Source organism: Eurosta solidaginis, chromosome 2, assembly GCF_040869045.1.
Source record: "Eurosta solidaginis isolate ZX-2024a chromosome 2, ASM4086904v1, whole genome shotgun sequence".
NCBI lineage: Eukaryota > Metazoa > Arthropoda > Insecta > Diptera > Tephritidae > Eurosta > Eurosta solidaginis.
In genome coordinates, this window is record NC_090320.1 from 297,149,673 (window position 1) to 297,171,340 (window position 21,668).

General features: G+C 35.6%; 1 protein-coding gene across 9 annotated transcripts in view; it reads right to left on the reverse strand.

Annotated features, from left to right (window-relative positions):
- The window catches only part of LOC137241265 (uncharacterized), a 124,836-nt gene that overhangs the window by 49,464 nt on the left and 53,704 nt on the right, over positions 1-21,668 (reverse strand). For all 9 annotated transcript variants that reach the window (XR_010949952.1, XR_010949949.1, XR_010949950.1 and 6 more), the window contains one exon: positions 3,487-3,528. Coding sequence is in view for 2 of the 9 variants with exons in the window: in XM_067768697.1 (XP_067624798.1) it covers positions 3,487-3,528 (42 nt within the window). In the remaining 7 variants the exon portion in view is untranslated. The remainder of the gene's footprint in view (positions 1-3,486; positions 3,529-21,668) is intronic.

The window sequence follows — 21,668 nt, forward strand, 5'->3', positions numbered from 1 at the left end:
GATGAAGAACACGCCCACTTTAATAAAAAAACTTTTTTTAAAGTCAAATTTTAACAAAAAATTTAATATCTTTACAGTATATAAGTAAATTATGTCAACATTCAACTCCAGTAATGATATGGTGCAACAAAAAAAAAAAATTGTAAAATGGGTGTGGCTTCGCCCTTTTTCATTTAATTTGTCTAGAATAATTTTAATGCCATAAGTCGAACAAAAATTTACCGCTCCTCGTGAAATTTGATAGGAGCATATATTCTATGATGATAACTGTTACCTGTGAAAATGGGCGAAATCGTTTGAAACCACGCCCAGGTTTTATACACAGTCGGCCGCCTGTCCTTCCGCTCGGCCGTTGACACGATAACTTGAGCAAAACTCGATATATCTTTACTAAACTTAGTCCACGTATTTATCTGAACTCACTTTATCTTCGTATAAAAAATGGCCGAAATCCGACTATGATCACGCCCACTTTTTCGATATCGAAAATTACGAAAATTTAAAAAAATGCCATAATTCTGTACCAAATATGAAAAAAGAGACATGGTAATTGCATTGGTTTATTGACGCAAAATATAACTTTAGAAAAAACTTTGTAAAATGGGTGTGGCATCCACCACATCCACCAAGTAGAAGAAAATGAAAAAGCTCGGCATGGCGAAATCAAAAGCCCTTGGAATTTTGGCGGGAGTACTGTTCGTTTTATTACATACATAAATAAATTAGCGGTACCCGACAGATGATGTTCTGGGTCACCCTGGTCCACATTTTGATCGATATCTCGAAAAGGCGTCCACCTATAGAACTAAAGCCCACTCCTTTTTAAAATACTAATAAACACCTTTCATTTGATACCCATGTCATACAAACACATTCCAGGGTTACCATAGGTTCATTTTCCTACATGGTGATTTCCCCTATTTTGTCTCCAAAGTTCTCAGCTGAGTATGTAATGTTCGGTTACACCCGAACTTAGCCTTCCTTACTTGTTCATTTTACAATTGGCTGCTGCTCCGCCCGCTATTGTATTTTTTAATCGCTTCTCTTGCATTTGTATTATAGTAACTTGTTGTTGTAAGTATGTTTGTAATTGATATTTTTTTGTTAGCTGCTTGTTTCCGTCCTGCTTTTGATTTCTTATTTAGAGATAATTGGCTAGTTCAAGTAATAGTGGCAGCATTTTCTGGAAATGATTTACGGAAATGCAATGTAGCGCAAGTGAGTGGCATAGTGGAATGCACAAAAAGTATACGTTACATATACACTTTCGTTTTGCGTAATATGTTATTAACTTTTTTTTTTTTTATGAGCTGGAGAGACATATAAATAAATGCATATGCACATATATCGCGAAAGCTTTGCATGATTTATTCATTACTTCTTACAAATTTTATCATTACTTTACATTTGACGTTTTCGCAATTTTTTTTGTGCAACTACACATATACATACTCGTACGTCTTCGTCTGCCCTCCGAAATGCTGTTCTCATTATACCTTTCATGAACATGAAATGGTGTATTAACTTTGGTCCGATGTTTGTAACGTTGAGAAATATATATAGAAGATATACTCACCATTAAGTATACCGAATTGATCAGGGCGATGATCTGAGTTGATATAGCCATGTCCGTCCGTCCGTCTGTATGTTTGAACGCAAACTAGTCCCTCAAATTTTGAGATATCTCAATGAAGCAATGGCACAAGGATGTATTTTTGTATTATATTAGACATTTGTCGGATCCGGTAGGATCGGACCACTATTACATATATATCCCATAAAACCGATCGTTCAGATAGAAAGATTTTTAGCCATTTCTCTCTTAATTTCCAATATAAAATCGTGAAACTTGGTGATATATATTTTAATATATCATAGAAGATTTTCTGAAAAAATCTCTTTTATCGGAGCTATATATAGTATATATCCCTTACAACCGATCGTTCAGATAAGGGGTTTTTGCCATTTTTTATTTTATATTTATCTTAAAAATCGTTTAGGTAAGTACATCTCTTCACTATATATTTCTCATATCTTATACATCCGATTATTTGGAGATTACGAACGGGATAAGATTATTGTTCAGCCCCATTCATGAAAGTTAAGAAGTCATTGGCACAGCCGAAGACAGTCCCGTCCTTACTTGTTTATATTTGCATTCATGTTTGCAATTACAGTTATCTTCCGTTTCTTGTTTTGCTTTCGCTTATATTTTCTCTTATAAGATGGGTATTTGCTACGTATTCTTCTTCATTTCAAGATGTCTGACACTGCATTGTTCAATAATTTATTTTGCAATGCTGCATTGTTTGGCATCTTCATTATACAAATTAAATATACAAAAGTTCGCTACTTAGCGAACGTATTTTTGCTTCTCCACTGAACGGATATTAACCAGACCTCATAAACTCTAGAAAAATATTCCGAAAACTTCAGTAAAACCATGATTCACTCAAAAGAGGTTTGCTTGTCTGACAAGTTTTTTGAGAATTGCAGCAATTTTTTTCAAAATATGTATTTTCGAAAACTTTCCCATTTCAGGATATGTCACAAAAATGTATTGAAATATTATATTTAAATTATGCCAAGAGTTTTTGAAACAAATTTTGAGATAGTGTGTTTTTATCAATTCACGAAATATTTAGTAGAAAATTAATTATTTCCCCAAAACCTGTTGGAATTTACAAATTTATTATTACTACTAATATACTACTAAATGTAATTTACTACTACAATTTTCGCTGAAGGGGGTTGAATTAAATTTGTGAGTGTCAAAGGTCTGTCATCATTGGAGAACAAACCTCTAATAGTTGAATCATGAGTAAAACTTGAATTATCAATTTGCTTCTCTGTCTGTTTTGTTTATTATATGAATTGCTTCTTCAGACTTATGGTAACATATTCCGGCATCATATTGAAATATATTTATTAAACATCAATAAAAATAATATCAAGACTTTTTAGGTGTCCCTGAAACGAACCCTAATTAAATATTTGGAACGAAAATTTAATAAAAATTCTTATTGGAAGGGTTAAAAATCGAAAGAAATCTGTTATGCCTCTGAGAATCTTTCTGTTACCTATGGTACTCCAATAATAATTCAATTTTACTAGACTCAGTCGTTTTTGGTACCACCTGTGGTATATTGGGGTCTTCGATGAAATTTTTTATGAACATTGTAGATGGCAAATACTTGTGTATGCATTGCATATCTATGAAGGGATGTTTATGTAGGTTCAAAAGCAGACCATAAAAAATACTTAAATTTTTATAAATAGGGTTGGACTCTCACACTTACGCATTTCCGTTCGCATTGCTATACAAAGTATGAGCCCTGGAATGAAGTTATGGAACTTAAGGAGTACTTCGTATAAATAAATGAAGTGACTATGAGAGACCCATAAAATTTTATGAATCTTCAGATGCCAATGGGACAACTAATTTGATTTCTATATAGCTATTAAATATATTGTGTTAATACATACCACAACTTAATATCTTTGGTATTTGCTCCTGCTCTTCTTGTCCTGTAAATAGAAATGATGCGTGTTAGTCAATAACATAACTATTTATGGCTTAAATAATTTGGATAGTCTGATTTTCAACACATCTAACATAAGGCTAAGTGTAACAACCACGCTTTATATAATTCATATCAATATCTGAGTACATCTCGTTATATAGACTTTATTCAGACAGGAAAAAACAGACCTAAAGTATTGCGAAAAGTCATTATGCAGGTGACCAAGTCAAACCAGATCAGCCTTAATTCCGACTACTCATAATGTCGATAAGGAACGATTCCCAAATTTCTCAGTAACATTAGAACATACGCCGAGGGGGACCAGGGTGTACAAAAAAGGAAATAATTCGAAAGAAAAAGTCGGGATTTGCGTCTGGTTGCGTTTAGAGTTTAGATTTAGTCGCACTTTGGCCGTGCTTTTATTTTATATATCAGGATTTTGTCAATTGAATTCGAGCTGAACGATACTAAAACTTTTGGCAACAAAGATGGATATTGGAAGTAATTTACCACATCTAGATCTTTTTGGCTCCCAATTTCAATCATTAATAGGATCGTTCTATTACTAGAAACTGCAGGCACAGCTTGCTGAACTCTCCAGACTTAATAAAAAACCGATTTGGAATCGGTCTTTTTAGAAGGTAGGTTAGATAGCACTGGCCGGTTTGACCTCACATATACTGAAAGAGTCCATAGTAATCCTAAAAGTTTGCTGAGCAACCAAACTGGAAGCCTCTTTAAAAAACTGTGGCCCTTCGTGTAAAACAATTACGCCCTCTTGGCAAATAATAGAAACTTCCTAAGACCTAAGATATCCGATAACTGTGTCACTTCTATACCGATACCAGATGATAGTGTTCAGCCATGGTGTCCATCATAAACACTGATATTTTGCATTCATTCTCTAATTTTTTGAGGTAGGCTTTTTCTGTGTGACTGTCCACCAAACAAGAATTCCTTTATTATAAATTGGGCATTAAAATTGCTGTAAATACCCAATGACAAAGAGAGATGTCGATAAACCAGCATTCTCTTCTTCATGCTGAGCTTCCAAGACAACTTACTGACCAGAATGATTCCAGATATTCTGTACAAAGATTTTCCCGCAGGATCACCCTCCCAGCTTACACCTAGTCCAAGTTTTCTCTGGTGAGTTGGATACAATTTTGGAATTAGCATGAGATCTTTGTAAAATGAAAACGGTATAATTCTATTATATTGCAATGATCTCCGCTGTGATTTGGGAATTGTTGGGATATCTTCACGATAATCTTGAGTGTAGTTTGGAACCATTTCGTAATTGATTTTTGGATTATTTAGGGATCGTTTCGCAGCTGTTTATTTCATGTTGTTGGGACATGGGTATCATATGGAAGGTATTAAAGAGTATGTTAAAAGGGAGTGGGCCATTGTTCTATAGGTGGACGCCATTTCGGGATATCGCCATAAAGGTGGACCAGGGTGACCCAGAACATCATCCGTTGGGTACCGCTAATTTACTTATATATGTAATACAACGAAGAGTATTCCTGCCAAGATTCCAAAGGCTTTTGATTTCGCCCTGCGGAACTTTTTCATTTTCTTCTACTTAATATGGTAGGTGTCACACCCATTTTATAAAGTTTTTTCTAAAGTTATATTTTGCGTCAATAAACCAATCCAATTACCATGTTTCATCCCTTTTTTCGTATTTGGTATAGAATTATGCATTTTTTTTAAATTTTCGTAATTTTCGATATCGAGCTCAGATAAGTACGTGAGCTATGTTCAGTAAAGATATATCGATTTTTGCTCAAGTTATCGTGTTAAGGGCCGAGCGGAAAGACAGACGGTTGACTGTGTATAAAAACTGGGCGTGGCTTCAACCGATTTCGCCCATTTTCACAGAAACCAGTTATCGTCATAGAATCTATGCCCCTACCGAATTTCACAAAGATTGGTTTTTGTTCGGCTTATGGCATTAAAAGTGTTCTAGACGAATTAAATGAAAAGCGGCGGAGCCACGTCCATTTTGGAATTTTATTTTTGTATTTTGTTGCACCATATCATTACTGGAGTTGAATGTTGACATAATTTACTTATATACTGTAAAGATATTTAATTTCTTGTTATAATTTGACTTAAAAAAAAATTTTTTTTTTTTAAAGTGGGCGTGTTCGTCATCCGATTTTGCTAATTTTTATTTAGCACAGATATAGGAATAGGAGTAACGCTGTTGCTTAATTTCATCATGATATCTTCAACGACTGCCAAATTACGGCTTGCAAAACTTTCAAATTACCTTCTGTCAATTGTGGGCGCCCATTGTCAAAAATTTTACTAATTTTCTATTCTACGTCATAAGGTCAAACCACCTACCAAGTTTCATCGCTTATCAGTCTTTGGTAATGAATTATCGCACTTTTTCGGTTTTTCGAAATTTTCGATATCGAAAAAGTAGGCGTGGTTTTAGTCCGATTTCGTTCATTTTATATAGTGACCTGAGATGAGTGCCCAGGAACCTACATATCAAATTTCATCGAGATACCTCAAAATTTACTCAAGTTATCGTGTTAACGGGGAGACGGACGGACAGACGGACGGACATGGCTAAATAAATTTCTTTCTCCGCCCAGATCATTTTGATATATAGAAGTCTATATCTATTTCGATTAGTTTATGCCGTTACGGATTACCGTTATGCGAACAAAGTTAATATACTCTGTGAGCTCTGCTCAGCTGGGTATAAAAACAATCTCGGTAGTACTTCGAAAATACGCAGAGATTACTTTAAGACTCAGTCGATATTACACTTCGGACCGTAAGGACTCAGTTCATGATATTCATAAAATTAATGAGCAAACTACAATAGGCAAAGTTATCACGAGAGCATAACCGAAAATGTTTCGAAGTAGACCTGAGATTATCCTGGAGATATCGAAATTTATCCTTTATCCCTTTTTTTTATTTTTAGTATGGACAGAATAAAGTTCAATATAGGGTTGCCAAACCATTTTTAAATAATCTCAAACTAATAACAAAACAGTGCAAATTATTTCGAAAAAATCCTCAACTAATCCCCTCAGGGTCCCAATATCATTACGTAGGATCTTCAACGAATCAGACAGAAGAAGTAAATGGCCTTACACTCTTATGATTTAAATAAATTTATATGACTTTGATGCTGATGTAACGACACGCCTACCGAAGATAATATCTTGCTTGTTTAAACTGGCTATACAAATTGAAATTAATTTACAACAATGCGGTTTTACTAAAACCAGTTCATTTCTCTATACGGAGTTCACACATGCAAAAATATTTGCATTCATATTAATTTATTTAATGAGACATTATTTATAATTTAATAAGCACAAAAGCATGGAACGAAGACACCTGCTTAATCGCCTTAAACAATATCAAATGAGTGTATGTATGTACATAAGTATAAGCTTAAGCAAAGCTATAAAAGTATTTGTGGGTGTATTGGTGTGCGCAACCGTATATCTGGCAAAGAACCGAATGGAAATTATAAACAGAAAAATTAAAGCAAATAATAAGCACAATAAATGTGGAAAAAATCGCTAAGCACACATATTAAGTAAAGGTAAACAACAACAAAAAGCAAAAAACCACTGCAACTCATTTTTTTATCGTTTGGCATCATTTTTAGATATTTTTAGCATTTTGTGTTAATTTTGCTGGTACAAATGCAACACAAAAGCTAAAATCGCAAAATACTAAAAGTATTGAAGTTGTAAAGTTGTGTTAGGTTATGGTCGGTTGAGCTGGCACCCAAACAATGCACAACACGACAAACAGGCAGACGAATAGACACAAAGGCACAAATGCTTTTATCTACATTATATGTATGTGCAGTATATATTTGTGTATGTATATATGTTAAGTTATGCATGTATGCACATATGCACAGAGTATGTTAGTAGGCATGTGAATCGACAATAGCAGCGATGAAAAGTTCAAAAGCCTAAGCGAATGAGTCTGTTGAGCTATAAAATCGCAAAAAAAGCAACAACGGGGTGGACGAACCCCAGAGTAGGCAAACAAACAAACAAAATCTATACTAACCACATTCATGTGCGCCGATTTGTTTATGTATTTTGTGCATGCTTGTTGCACATACACATATGCATACATACATACATCCCAACAAACACTGAAAACAAAAATCTCAAATGTTTGACAAAAACATTGATTCTAAGTTTGATATGCAACATTATTTATCATTTGAAACAAAATATTTTCTCGACTTTTTCTCAAACGTCGATCTTCAATTTGAAAATAATTTGAGAAATACTTGAAAATTTTTTCCCTCTCAAATGTTTGAGAAAACATTAATTCTCAGTTTGATATTCAGCATTATTAATCATTTGAAGCTAACTATTCTCTCAACTTTTTCTCAAACGTTGTTCTTCAACTTTAGAATGGTTTGAGATATACTTGCATTTCGTTCCACTTTGGTTGAAAACCATCGATATCATGGAATATTTTCGTTAATAATAATGTGAATACTTTTTGCGCCAATATATCTAAATTTTAAAGTACATAATAAGTATTCATGAAAGCCAAAAATAAAATAAAACATAGTACAACATGCTTATTTTACATCAATGCTATCGATAGTGTCGTCGATAGCAGCGTTGATAATTCGTCGATCTCTAATTTGCATACTTTAGCTGGAAATGTAAACAAGCGGTTTTATTGAGTGAAGTTGGACATAAAGTGAAAAAATAAGGAAGTATTTATACATTTCAATAATATTAAGTGATATTCTTTTACATTATGCATAAATCTAAACGAGTAAAAATGAAGTGAGGCAAATAATAAATTTGCTTACCGAAAGTGGCACAACAGTGGATTCCATTTCGTTCCGCTTTATTCTCCTTTGAGAAAAAGTTGAGAATCCAAAAATTCTCCATTTGAAAATAAAGAAAAATTCCATATTAAAAATGTGCCTTTTAGCTTGAGAATGCTATCAACGGTTATTTGAAATGCATTTGAAAACTAATGTTTGAAATGTGAGAAATGGACTTGATTCTAAAATGTATCTGAAACTGAGAATTGACAAAAATATTTATTGGGTTAATACAATGCGTCACACGTCTCAACATACCTACCTATATACACGAGTATTTCAATACAATAAATAAAATTGCAAAATATTCGCGTTTCTTATGCATGCCGCATTTGGTTATATGACGCAAAGGCCGACATACCAGACAAGGCAACACAACTATGAATTGCTGACTAAGGAGCCGATCGCCGACTGACTGGACAACCAAACGTCCATTTGCGCTAACAATAAAACCAGACTATCGTGAACAGAAACATAGGGCAAGTGATAAAGGAGAGAAGGGCAAATGATGACGCTCAATCGGTCGGACGCTGACTATACAAACGTCATGCAATAACGCCACTGTATACTTTGGCTTAGGCTTTTTGGCTTAAGTTCTGACTTTGCATTGGGCTAAAGTGTAGGGCGAGAAAATAATGGTAGCACTTTTTGCAACGTCATGGCATAGTGAGGAGCGGTGTCTATAGAGAATGAGGCGAATGGCCTGCTGCAATGGGTGATAAACATACAGTGACTCAGAAAGCTTTTGAGAGTTTAGAAATCCAAATACATATCGTCAAACTCTAACCCAAGAATCAACTCTGATCCTATGTGTGCTACCTTTAGTACTTCAATCAAAAAACAAACTTAAATAAGATGAAAGAAGAGAAGCTTGAAAAATAAGCGTAATCGCCTATTTGCCATGAATTCTTTGACCCAGTCACCAACTTTGACGCATAAGCTCGGCATATGAACTGAATGTTCTTTCTTTTTCGTGAAGTAGTAGTTGCCGAGAAACTTGGCATTTCCTTTATCTCTCTATTCTCTACGAATCGGGGTTCCTACCCTGCAAGACACAAAAAGCAGATGCGTTTCTAAGCATCAGAAAGAAATTTGACAAAATGTAGATATACCAATTGATATATCGTTTAGGTAAAAGGGAATACATTCAACAAGAGAAAATAAGCTCTTGTGCTCAAATAGAGTTGCAAATTTCATTGAAAAAACGTATAAATGCTATATCTGGTATTTAACCGACTGTGTTCTTACAAGGTAGTTACTGCAGGGAAAAACAAACGCACATACATTTCTTTGCGCAACCAGGGCTCCTTTGTGCACTATTTCAAAAAAAAGGAAAAAGATATCAGAAAGTTCTGAGTTTTATTGAGAAATGGATACTACTTCACTGACGAAATTCTCCTTCAGCATTTCTTGAAGGGTTCTGTATGACCTACTCGCTTTTCTTATACTCAGCTTAAAACGGAGAAGTTATTCTGCAGTATGAATTTTTACTACAATTCTTGGTGGAAAATAAATCTAATATCTTAATATGTTCGGAACTATTTTGAAAAAAAGAGCTAAAATAAATTAGTTCCGAAAGAGTTAATGGAAGTAACATAGATTAAAAGAAGAGACGAATTCCCACCACAATCAATATGATGGTTGGGGAACAGCAAGTGTAAAAACGCAGGTCCACGAAATATCTTGGGTTGAGGCTAGATAGCAAGCTAACCTTCTCGGAATACTTTCGAGGAGCCTGCCAGAGAACTGTCCAAACCATAGTGTACCTAAGTCGATTAATGGCGAACATAGGTGATCTCAGGCCATGTATAAGAAATTGCTGGATTGTATACTTTTGTACTTTGCAGAAATTTGGACGAATACAATGAAATTACGAAAGTGCCGTGAAGCTATTAGCTACGAATTGCCTCTGCTTACCGCACGGTATCTGCAAGCGCAGTTCTTGCTATTGCGGGAACCACACCAATATATCTTCTCGCTGAGTAGATGAAGTCAATTTATCACATCCGAGGAGACGTACGGAGAAATTTGCTGACATGCAGGCGCGGAAACAATTTATCCGACGCCGACAACTGCAATGGGGCTGCAGTGCTGCAGGCAAGTCGGCCAGGGAATTGATTCCTCGGTTAGAGTGGATTCCTCAGTGGAGCGGTCGACTTCTACCTGAAACAGTTTTTAAGTAGCCACGGCTACTTCCGAGAATATCTCCTCAGAATGGGCAAGGGAATGGACAGGAACACTAGGCCACCTAATCCCGGGCAGTGTCATCCATAAGATGACCTGCGGAAGTGACAGATGGGACATGGTCAGCAGATATGCAAGGAATATTTTCCTCGTGAAACGTAAAGAAGGTGGGAGGTTAGGCTTTAAGTGTGTAGCGCATTAAGAGAAGAAGGGAGTTCAATACTCGGAGAGGGTCGTTGCTACAGAGTGTAGCACCGAGGCTTAACAAACCGTACCACAAAAATAAAAAAAACATAGATTAAAACCAGTTTTTAGGATGTTTCCACATAATAAAACACAACTTGTTAGAAATGAATCAACCGCATTGGTTAAACTGGGCCATATGGGCGGCTGTACGGATATAAAGCAAATACTTGACATAAACTTTCATACCTTAGTTATAATGTTAAATCTTCTTTGAATTATTTATATCAAAAGCTTTAGACATGAGCCTCTGCGTATTTCCGAAGGACTGCAAATTAGCTAGTTAAAGATAGACTGAGATATTTGGAACTAAAAAGAAATTACTTCAAAAGTGTATAGATAACTGCACGAAGAACAAGTGCCATCTAGCTGCTACTGAAACTGATCTGACAAGATCTACCATGCAAACAAAACAGACAAGGGGTTGTTTTGAAAGAATAATAAAAATAAAATCTGAAATAGTCTGCATACAAAAGTGCAATGGGAATTCGATGTACATTGCAGGGGTGTGTACAAATAACGGGGAAATGTTAAAAAAAAAAAAAAAATACAGACATAAAACAGGAAGATTTTATTGCTTTGATCTTGAGCTTATACATACACAATTTTTTGCCAATATATGACCGCAGAATTGGTTTAGTCAAACAAACAAAGTTATACAGGAAATGATATTTGATTGTCTTGCAGGAGTCACTGACCTCAAGAAAATTCGTTTTTTAACATTCAAAACAGTTAAGTTTTTTTTGCGTTTCTTTCAATTAATAGAGGTTATGTGAGGTACGATTGAACCGGTCAGTAAAGGCAATGTGTCCATAGTTTTACCAGCATTTGTTTCCCGACCAAAGGAAAATCCCAAATGAGTTACTAGGACTTATGTTATAGAATAACCATGTCCCCTTGGAAAATACTTGAAGTTTTCTAGGACCTAGCTTAATAGCGTGCTTCTGTCCAGGCTTTTCCACTTTGTTGGATCATGTAACACTGCTGTCTCCTTTTGATTGAAACAGTTTGGGACATCTACCGTTGTTCCTAGGGGTGTTGGCCTATTCTATTTTTGACTGTTGTTCCTATCTTGTTAAGTTTAAAAGAAAGCACGAATAGTTTGGATAGTGTTCGTCAGATTTATTTACATAAATAGACTCAGTTTGGTTTCACAGGCACACCATCGCTTATTGGTTGTTGCTGATGTGCCTACTTAGCGGGAGATTTGTAGCTTTGTTAGCTAACATGAAATCGAAAACTTCCAATCACATAACACGTACATAGATTCAAATCTGGAAAATTCGAAGAATATGTAGACCTAATATCGCTTACAAGAAAGTTACTTACAGAACAGTACGAAGATGGTTATCACGAAGTAAATGTGGCTGATCATTACAGTTCAAGGTTAGTTTGAATGCGTGCGTATGATTTCTTTCACATATGAGTTTTAGTTTACCGGTTTCTATTCAATTAAAAACCAGATATTTTCTCAATGTAATCTTTCTTTATTCTTATTTCTTCTCAAAGATATTTACTGGAATTCTGCATTTTAGTTTGGTATGTTTTTACTTGTTTTACTATATCTGCATATTTATTGTTCTTCAAGTTTGGACCCCTTGTATACTTCTTGCACAAAGAAAACTTTTTTGTTTATTGCTTTGGTAGAGTGCAACAGTCTCTTGGTCACCCTTACATGTTGCCACAAAAGTCGTTTTCTTGTTCACAATTGTTTGTTTTCTCAATTATTTCACAGTTCTGCACTTTATTACTGCCTTTTGTTTGCATTCCTGTTTTTTACTCCTTTTTTACAACTTAGTCAATATTTTTAATAATTTGCTACTTCTGTTCATTTCTTTTGTGGCAAATCATATAATATGTTGTTTGTAAATCTTCTTATGAAACTATGCGCTTAACAATACATTAGGATGGCTCTTATAAATTAAATTAGTTATTTGGTGCAGTATCACAAAAAAAGTTGGTTTTAAATTTCAGGAAACTCAGCTTTGGTGTTTCCACTAGTATATACATATGTATAGTGCTTTCGGCATAGCTTCAAGACGCACTCAGAAGACAATTTTTCTAAAATGAATATTGTTTTATTACAAAATAGGTTCTTAAAACAAAGGAACTATGCCTTACAATTAAAAAATTTTACTATCACAAAAATTATTTTTAAAAGCTTTTATCTCGTATTCCTACCAACTACCTACCTACCTACTCCGGCCAAGAGGTGTTTCTATCGGAACCCGCCTATGGAAGCAGAGGTAGAGGGTGGCCCCCACTCCGTTGGAAGGACCAAGTGGAAAACGATTTAAACTCCCTTGGTGTGACCAATTGGCGCCGGTTGGCGGAGCGAAGGAGCGACGGGCGCGCCTTGTTGGACGGCCATAACCGTTTAGACGGTTAAGCGCTAATTAAGTAAGTAAGTAAGTATCTCGTATTGCAACAGAATCTTTAATAAATAGGCCTAAAGAACAAACATAATTTTTAAAAAACTTGTATGATAAAACCATTAACACATATGTTTTCTTTATCCAATGTTCAAGTCTGGAGAAAAGTAACACCAACATACTTTAGGAAAATTATTGTAAATTGCAAATCTTATGACTGTATTTTATTTCATACCACCTTTCAGAAAAATACTACGGTATTGATGCAAAATGTCGTTGTACAGTGTTGTTACATTAATAAGTACATTAGACTGGGTAAAAAAATGTTGCAAAAGTCCGCATTAAATTTTAAGGTAAGGTTGAAAACCTCTCGAATTTTTTTTTATTGGATCCTTGCAAGTTCAGCTTAAACGGTTTTTTGTTTTAAATTGACAATTTTATATCGGACTTTTAAATTTGATATGTCATAATTTTTGTCTTTAGAATCTTTATAATTCATTCTAATGTCCTTTTTACCCGAGCTCGTTTTTTGCTAAGCTCCGTTAGAGTATGATTTTATATTCACCAAATTATGAAAAAACGAGTACATGAAAACGACCTTAAGGCTCAGAAGGACATTAACAAGAATCATGAAGGTTCCTTAACAAAAATAACGACATCAATTTCAGTAGAAAGAAGATATATTTATATAAATGTACCAGAAGGAAAGAAAAATGTCTCATTAAAAAAAGATACATTCTTGATGAAATTTTGTATTCTAATTTCTACATTAATACTGTAAAAAATTGATATTAGGAACAAAAGAATAAAGATGCAATGCTATGTATATTCTTTCGGTATAACATTTACCTCGGTCCGGCAAGTTTGGTTCAAAGTTTCAGTTCTCTAGGTTATCGGAAATTTCCAAGCCCCGACCACCTAGCAAAAGTCTTTTTTGGTCGTGTTGCGTTGTCATGAGGTTCTGAAATATGTTCTTTGTTTCGAGAATCTAGCTGTACAGAAAGTTACTCATATAGCGGTCGCAAGATTCCAGATTTTGTAAATGGATTTTCTAAATATCTCAAAATATCTCGATCCGTGTCACATCTAGAAAACTCTTTTATGCTAAATATTACAACACAATAAAGCCCAAAGCTATGTTTAAAGTAATGACACATTGGGTTATCGTGAAGTTCCTTAAAAGTTGAAGGCAAAATTTCCAAGTTCGGAGTTTAGTTTTAAAATTTTCAAGATCCCTTGCCATCGGGCTCCGTGGTGAGTGCCAAGTTGCAAGACTCTAGCTCACCGACAAAACCTCAATTTGGGCTGTATTTGCAAGGATCAAGAAACAAATTCTTCTCTAGATAAGCTTCAAACTTAAAAGCGGTCTTTGGCAATGTTTTTTTTTAGTCACCTCTTACGAAACACACAAAAAACGAAATTTGCATATGCACCGATTTTGCATTGAGTTTACTGCAGGATGCTAAGAAATTCCCTGCCATTGGGCAGGATATGAAATGGTGGCTTAAAATATGCAACAACAAATTAGATGAACGTCACGAAGGCGAGGTAAGGACAAGTTTGAATATGTTGTTTGTATTTAGTTCAGTACAATTTGGCTACATATGCAATTTTTGGATATACCAATGTCATGACAAAATATGTTCTTACATCTTTACGTAAGTATATCAACATTCATGCAAAAAGCAAAATTAATTTAATGCAGTGTGCTGAATAAATTTTTAAAAAGTTCGAATACTGCTAAATGGTTGGGTAAATGGAAATATACTCTCCCGAAAAGCAATTGTAGGCAGTGTTACTAATAAAACACCGGTTCATACGAGATACCATAATATTGACTTATTAAGGACGCCAAATAGAATAACGTATTATTGTAGAGAGGATGAAATGAGATAATGTGCCTTATGCCTAAAGTGAGCTCTGACACAAACTTGTAACTTAAAGATGGCTTGTTTGTTATTCAAGCGCAATGTACCAAGTATGATGTTTCGAGAAATAAAATCTTTATCTCAAATACATTGCAATTGTTGAAATAATGGTTGTACTATTTTCATCATCATATATCATAGAGTGTGTTTATGAGTCTGCTGTTAAACTTAACTCTGATTTGACTCTTGTTTCCGAAAAGGCCTGCTGAGTTTATTGTAATTAAAAATCCTTCGACCTTAGTCTAGGCAGTGCAATATAGAAAATACCAATGCGCCGAAAATTCTTGGAGTTATTTTTCACAGCAAATTTAAGTGGAATGGTGCCCCGTCGAGATCATAAAACGGAAATTGAGAAAAACACAGAAATAAGATAAATTTTATAGAAAACATTGTCTGCCCTTTTTTCTGTAATTTTTTTTCCTTTGTCTGGTTTTCTGTTTCAATAAGCCAAGATTAGAACGTAAAAATTCAGCGCTCAACGTTCAGAAAATAGTTAGATGACAGAGATATCGGAAACTTTTTGCAATCTAACTTAATCAAATTACACTTTTCTTCTTCTTTTGATTTTTTTTTCCGAACTTTGAGTTCCAAATTTCATTTCTGAATGTTTAGGGTCTGGTTTCTTTGCGAATTTCGAGCAAAGGGCAATCGATGCATTAGGATTTGACTTCTTAATTAAAAGAAACAGAAAAAAAAATTTCTTAAATTAGTAGTTATTCTATTTGTCAGCTTATACATCGAAAAATGGCTTTAACATGATTTGACATTAATAATACAAGTCTACCGACAAAGATTGGTTGTGATTTTTACCCCCACTCTATTAATCTCAATTAGTGGCCGTGTAGAGGTACTTTGCTTAAGCAAATGTTGACTTTATAAGGCCTAGAAAAGCTTCAAATTAAGATCTGTATGTTTAAGGTCTTTATCTATTAGAAAATTAAATTTAAGACACGCGGAGCTTTTAACCACTTAGCCCTGAATTTCAGCCCGGAGGACACTTTTTGCGTTTCTTCATACTTCGAGAACTCAGATAATTGTGGCATTTCCCAAGAACACTTGCATTTTCTTCAATATATAGAGCAACTTATGTTTTCATTTATGCTTCACTTATTTCACTTGAGGCTTTAATCGTAGTTCTTAAGAGTAAAACATGGCAACGGGACCGGATTGTAAACGAAAACATTTATTTTATTTATATTAAGAAACTGGTGTCCTACTTTCTTGATGCATTTCTGAATTGATGTTCTTCTTATCAGAATCGTAGGATATCCTGATTTTAGTTTATTTCGCATTCTAGATCCATATTTAGAGAGCTTATACTTATATATGCGGCCACCGTGGTGTGATGGTAGCGTGCTCCGCCTACCACACCCGTATGCCCTGGGTTCACACCCCGGGCAAAGCAACATCAAAATTTTAGAAATAAGGTTTTTCAATTAGAAGAAAATTTTTCTAGGCGGAGTCGTCCCTCGGCAGTGTTTGGCAAGCGCTCCGGGTGTATTTCTGCCATGAAAAGCTCTCAGTGAAAACTCATCTGCATTGCAGATGCCGTTCGGAGTCGGCATAAAACAAGTAGGTCCCGTCCGGCCAATTTGTAGGGAAAAGCAAGAGGAGCACGACGCAAATTGGAAGAGAAGCTCGGCCTTAGATCTCTTCGGAGGTTATCGCGCCTTACATTTATTTTTTTTATTTATACTTATATATATAAAAACCACGTGTTATATGGTTTGTCCGCGATGGACTCCTAAACTGCTGAACCGATTTTAAATTTGTTTTTCTTCCCGTGCGTAGTTTGATCTAATTTGAGACATAGGATAGGTTATATCTCAGTTTATAGTCGCAATATTATTTTATTGGAAATTTTTTTTATATGTTTATACGTAATAATAAAATGTTACATATACGCACCGGCACTCATATTTTCAGGTGGTGCGGATATACTTCCGTGCAATTGGTTAGTGTTTAATTAAACAACGTGATTATCAATAAAAAATATTATAGCGAATGATATCAAGTATAGCACATCGTCATCGGAGAGTCTTTAGTTGTTCCATGTGCAATTTTTAAGCCAAATTTCAAAAGCAACGAATATCTGCATTTCGTTTTAATATTATAGTGAAGTGTGAAAAATAAAAATCTATATATATAAAAAGAAAGGCTAAAATGTGTGTCAGTTGGTCGCCGGTGTTTGAAGAAATGCGTCAGTCGATTTTATTCAAACTTTCACACAAGTTGGTTGCGATCGACGTACAGGGTCTCGAGATATAGGCTGAAACGTGGACCCGGCTACCACTAGAATGTGTGGGTAATAATATCAAATGAAAGCTGTTGTTGGGAGCTCTAAACTAATTTTCATTGTGATATTCGATTCAGTCGCATCAACCTGGAAAATTGATAAATATGCATGCGAAGCCGAAATAGAGACAAGAATTAATAATACCCACATACCTATTTACATATGTCTAATTCGATTTGCCTGAAATTTGGTATATAAATTTGCCTATATTAGTATTTATGATCCTTTTTTCCGGGAAGTAGAACAGACCCGGACTGGGAATGAGATTAGGACTAGGACTGGGACTGAGACTCGGAGTGGGACTGAGACTGGGACTGGAACAAAATACATACCGCCCTCTGGGACACGCAATAACGGATGAAGAAGAATGAGAAGAACTTGAGAGAAGAGAGAAGTAGAAGGAGACTGAGAAAGTGATAGAATGAGACGAAGATGGAGATAGATGAAGCGAAAAAGACGGAGGGAGGAGTGAATAAAAGGATTAGGAAGAAATGAAGAGGGGGGGGGGGAGGGCAGAGTTAGATGGAAAAAGCTTATTAAAATGTATGCAGATATGCCAAATTTAGGGCAGAACAACGTCTGCGGGTCTGCTAGTATTAATATATGAAAAGCAGATGTACATAATATTTATCACTGTTCCTCTAATATGTGTAAGAAATAAATGCATAGAAATAAAAATACAAATAAAAATTAACATAATTTATTTAATGTTGTAATTAATATTATGCCGCTATAACATGTGGCATATCTCAATAAATCAAATTCTATGCATTTGCTTGTCATATCAAACATAATATTTCAAGCCAATAAACTTTTTGCAACCAAACTACTACTATTTGGCAAAACCAGCAGTGCAACGTTGACAAATCGCTGCTGCACTACGGCTACTGCGCTTGTTGTTATTGCTGCTGCAACGTGGTTGACAACAAATTCATACAAAATATATTCGTGGCCACAACCATTGCCATGGCCAAATATAGCCAGCAACAGAGCGCGCACAAAAACTGCTGGAAAAACGAGTTTGAGCTGCATGCAACAAGCGGTGGCAAGCAAGGGCAGACGCAATGCCACACAGAGTTAATATAAGTAAAAAAAAAAAGAGGTAAATGCAATGAGAATTGCAAACGTAAGAATCAAGTGCAACGTGCAAGCAAAATTTTAGCCGCGCATTGCATGCCAACGCTGCTTTTATGCCGCAGCTAACAATGCACATGCAACGAAAAGTGGCCGCATTGCCTTGGCCACGAAATCAAAAATGCAGCAGAGACAGTGGCAACCTGTCTTCGTAGGCACACTTCCCACCAGTCACTCTCGTATCGTTTTAATCATTTTGGAATTTTTGCAACGAAAATACGTGTTGTTGCTATGCATTCACTGTGCAATTCGCTGTTACAGTGTTGTTGTGACAATACTATTTCTTGCCCATGGTTGCACACAATTGACCGCAGCTGCAACATGTGGCAACTAAAGCGATTGCTGTTCAGCAAGAAATTCGTGTTTAACTTTTTTAAGTTAATTTATATACATATGTTTGTAGATTGTATTTGTGTATGTATTTGTCTCTTTACTTTGCGTTTACAATTTGGCTTAGTATTTTACATTGCTTTAGCTTTGGGCGACCACAAAATCTGCACTACGTTGCACCGTTATTGCTAAGTGGCGGCCAACAACATTTGAAACGCTTTCAACCAGCTCTCGTTCGGTTTCTTGCCTTTCTATATACAACATACTTCAATTATTGTGGGAATCTTGTTTTGGAATGTTTTTTTTTAGCTCATAAATGTGGTTTCCCAACAAATTCGTCTCGACATGTGCAAAGTTTTTGTGATTTTATTAATATTTTTATTTCTAAGCATAAGTGTGAGAAATATGGCTTCAGCAGAAACAATTGATTTGTAGGATGCATTCCTAAAATTAATATTTTATTGCCCGAAAAGCAGAAAACTGTAGTATACGTTTCAAAAACGTATTAGTAAAACTTGTGACTTTTTTTTTTTAAGGAAGACATGCCTTCTCCGCTTTTCTTCTTATTGTAGGGGCAAATGCACTTCATACGTTTCTAGGGAGTGCTATAAATGTTAGTGGTCCTTTGTCAAATATATATCCAATACGTACCGGTAAGAAACACAATTAAGGTACTTGCCCTACCATCTCGGAGTCCACTTAATATGATCACGTTGTTCCTTCTAGCTTTGTATTGCGCTTATCAACCATTTTAGCTCTTCTTCTCCACTCTCAGCTGTCAGATCTAGAAGCAGCAAGTGGCTTAAATCCTAGGAAGCTTCTAGTATTTGCCAAGAGGACGGAGTTATTTTATAACTTTTCAGTTTGATCGTTAAAACAAACTTCTGGTAACACTACGGACTTATTCAGTCTATGTGAGGTCCTCATGGACCGGCCAGTTCAACGTAACCTCTCCCCTCTCTACGATGTCTCAATCGAAGCGATCAGTGGCAAAAGTATCAAAATTTGTTGAGTGCGACTAGGGCTATAGTGATGAAATTTGGCAAGCATCTACCTGCTTGAACAGAAAACCGCGCCCCTAAAATCTGTTTCAAAGGCGGACACATAAATGCATATATTTTTTACAGGATGTGGGCGTGGACATGAACCTAGTTTTGTAATCTTATCCAAAGGAGATTAACTTTCTATTAGAAAAGGGCATACCAAATTTCACCACATTATCTTTAACCGCTTTCAAGATATCGCTACCGTAAGCCGACCAAAACCTCTTTTAAAAAGTCATCGCCGCCACGACATGACTCTTATGGCGAATATGGATGATGACGGATGGATGGATATATACTTAATGCTCACTTAGTTTTTTCTTTATACGGAAAGAGAGGTATGAAAAATAGGGTGCAACCAGGCAAGATGATATCACCGTAGAAGCAGGTCGAAGGACCCAGCCCTTGAGGCAGGCTAGCCGCTACGACGAAATATGTGGGTATAAAGCTAAAGAACAAAGATACCCCAACAGCTATGAGGAATGTATCTCGAAGGATGCAAGTTGAAAACTGGGCGAAATAGTGGTGATATGCCAACAATAGAGGGCAAGGATGTGGAATGAGTTTACTCCAAAGCTAAAATTAAGATTACGAAAGTAACGTTCCCGGTGTTCTCGAGAAAGTGAGTGACGTTGCAAAGCAATTTCTGACATTGGCGTGAATTGATCGTTGCAATCTATTTGGGGAGATGTCTGACAAAGGTTCGATCTCTTTTCTACAGGATTTAGATGACGAGAGACGAACCAACTGAACCGCTTCTATACTTCGATTCGTCGGGGTAGTAAAATGGTATTAAGTTGATGGTGTGCCACAAATCTATACCTTGATTCCTTGAGAGTCTTAAATGCAGGTATTGGCAGGGGATAAAGAGCTCAATGCTGCTGCGGTTCGTACGTATAAAACTACAGCCAATAACGTGGCATCGATCGAACTCCTCCTAACACTTGGACTTGAATAGGTGCTGATCCAGGAACCATATATTTCATTGAGGGCCCAGCGGCAATTAAGTAAGTAAGTATGTATATTTGAAACGCCCAGTGGTGGTGGCCATCTATAGGAAGAAGGAGCAGGCACTTATTCTGATATCCTGTCATAATATGTGTCGTGTCGTGTTAGTAATCATTTTCTCAGTAGTTTGCGTAGCCTAAATCTTGATGTCGGAATAACAGATCACACTATGACTGGTGTACTACTAAGCAAGGCCTGTGCAAAAAACAATAATAAAAAGGTTAGTTCTTGTTTAACGCAAATAAATTTTGACGCTCTAAACGAACTATTGCGATTTGAGTCATGGGATGAATGTTACTCTGAAAAAGACGTATCCAAGGCATTTAATATTTTTCTGAACATTTTTAACAGACACATTAAGTCTGCTAGCTTTTCTTTTATCCCTCGCAGATCTGATTATAAGTTAAAACCATGGATTAGCAAAAAGGTGCTCAAAAAAATTCATCTAAAAAAAAAAGCTTGGAAAAAAGTGTAAAAACCACCCATCAAACGCAAATCTTCGCAGCAGGTATATGAAATTATGTAGAGAACTGAAAAAAGAAGTACACGTGGAGCGTGATAATTTCTATCGAAATAAGTTTAGGTCTTCCTATGGCAATCCAAAGAAGGAATGGAATATTATTAACGGTCTTCTGAATCGCAGTTGTAAAGCTAATAATACATCAATTGTTTTATGTGATGGTAGCGTGAGCTTTTCTGATCCTCCAATAGTGGCAAACCTTTTCAATGATCACTTTCTATCAATAGGGCA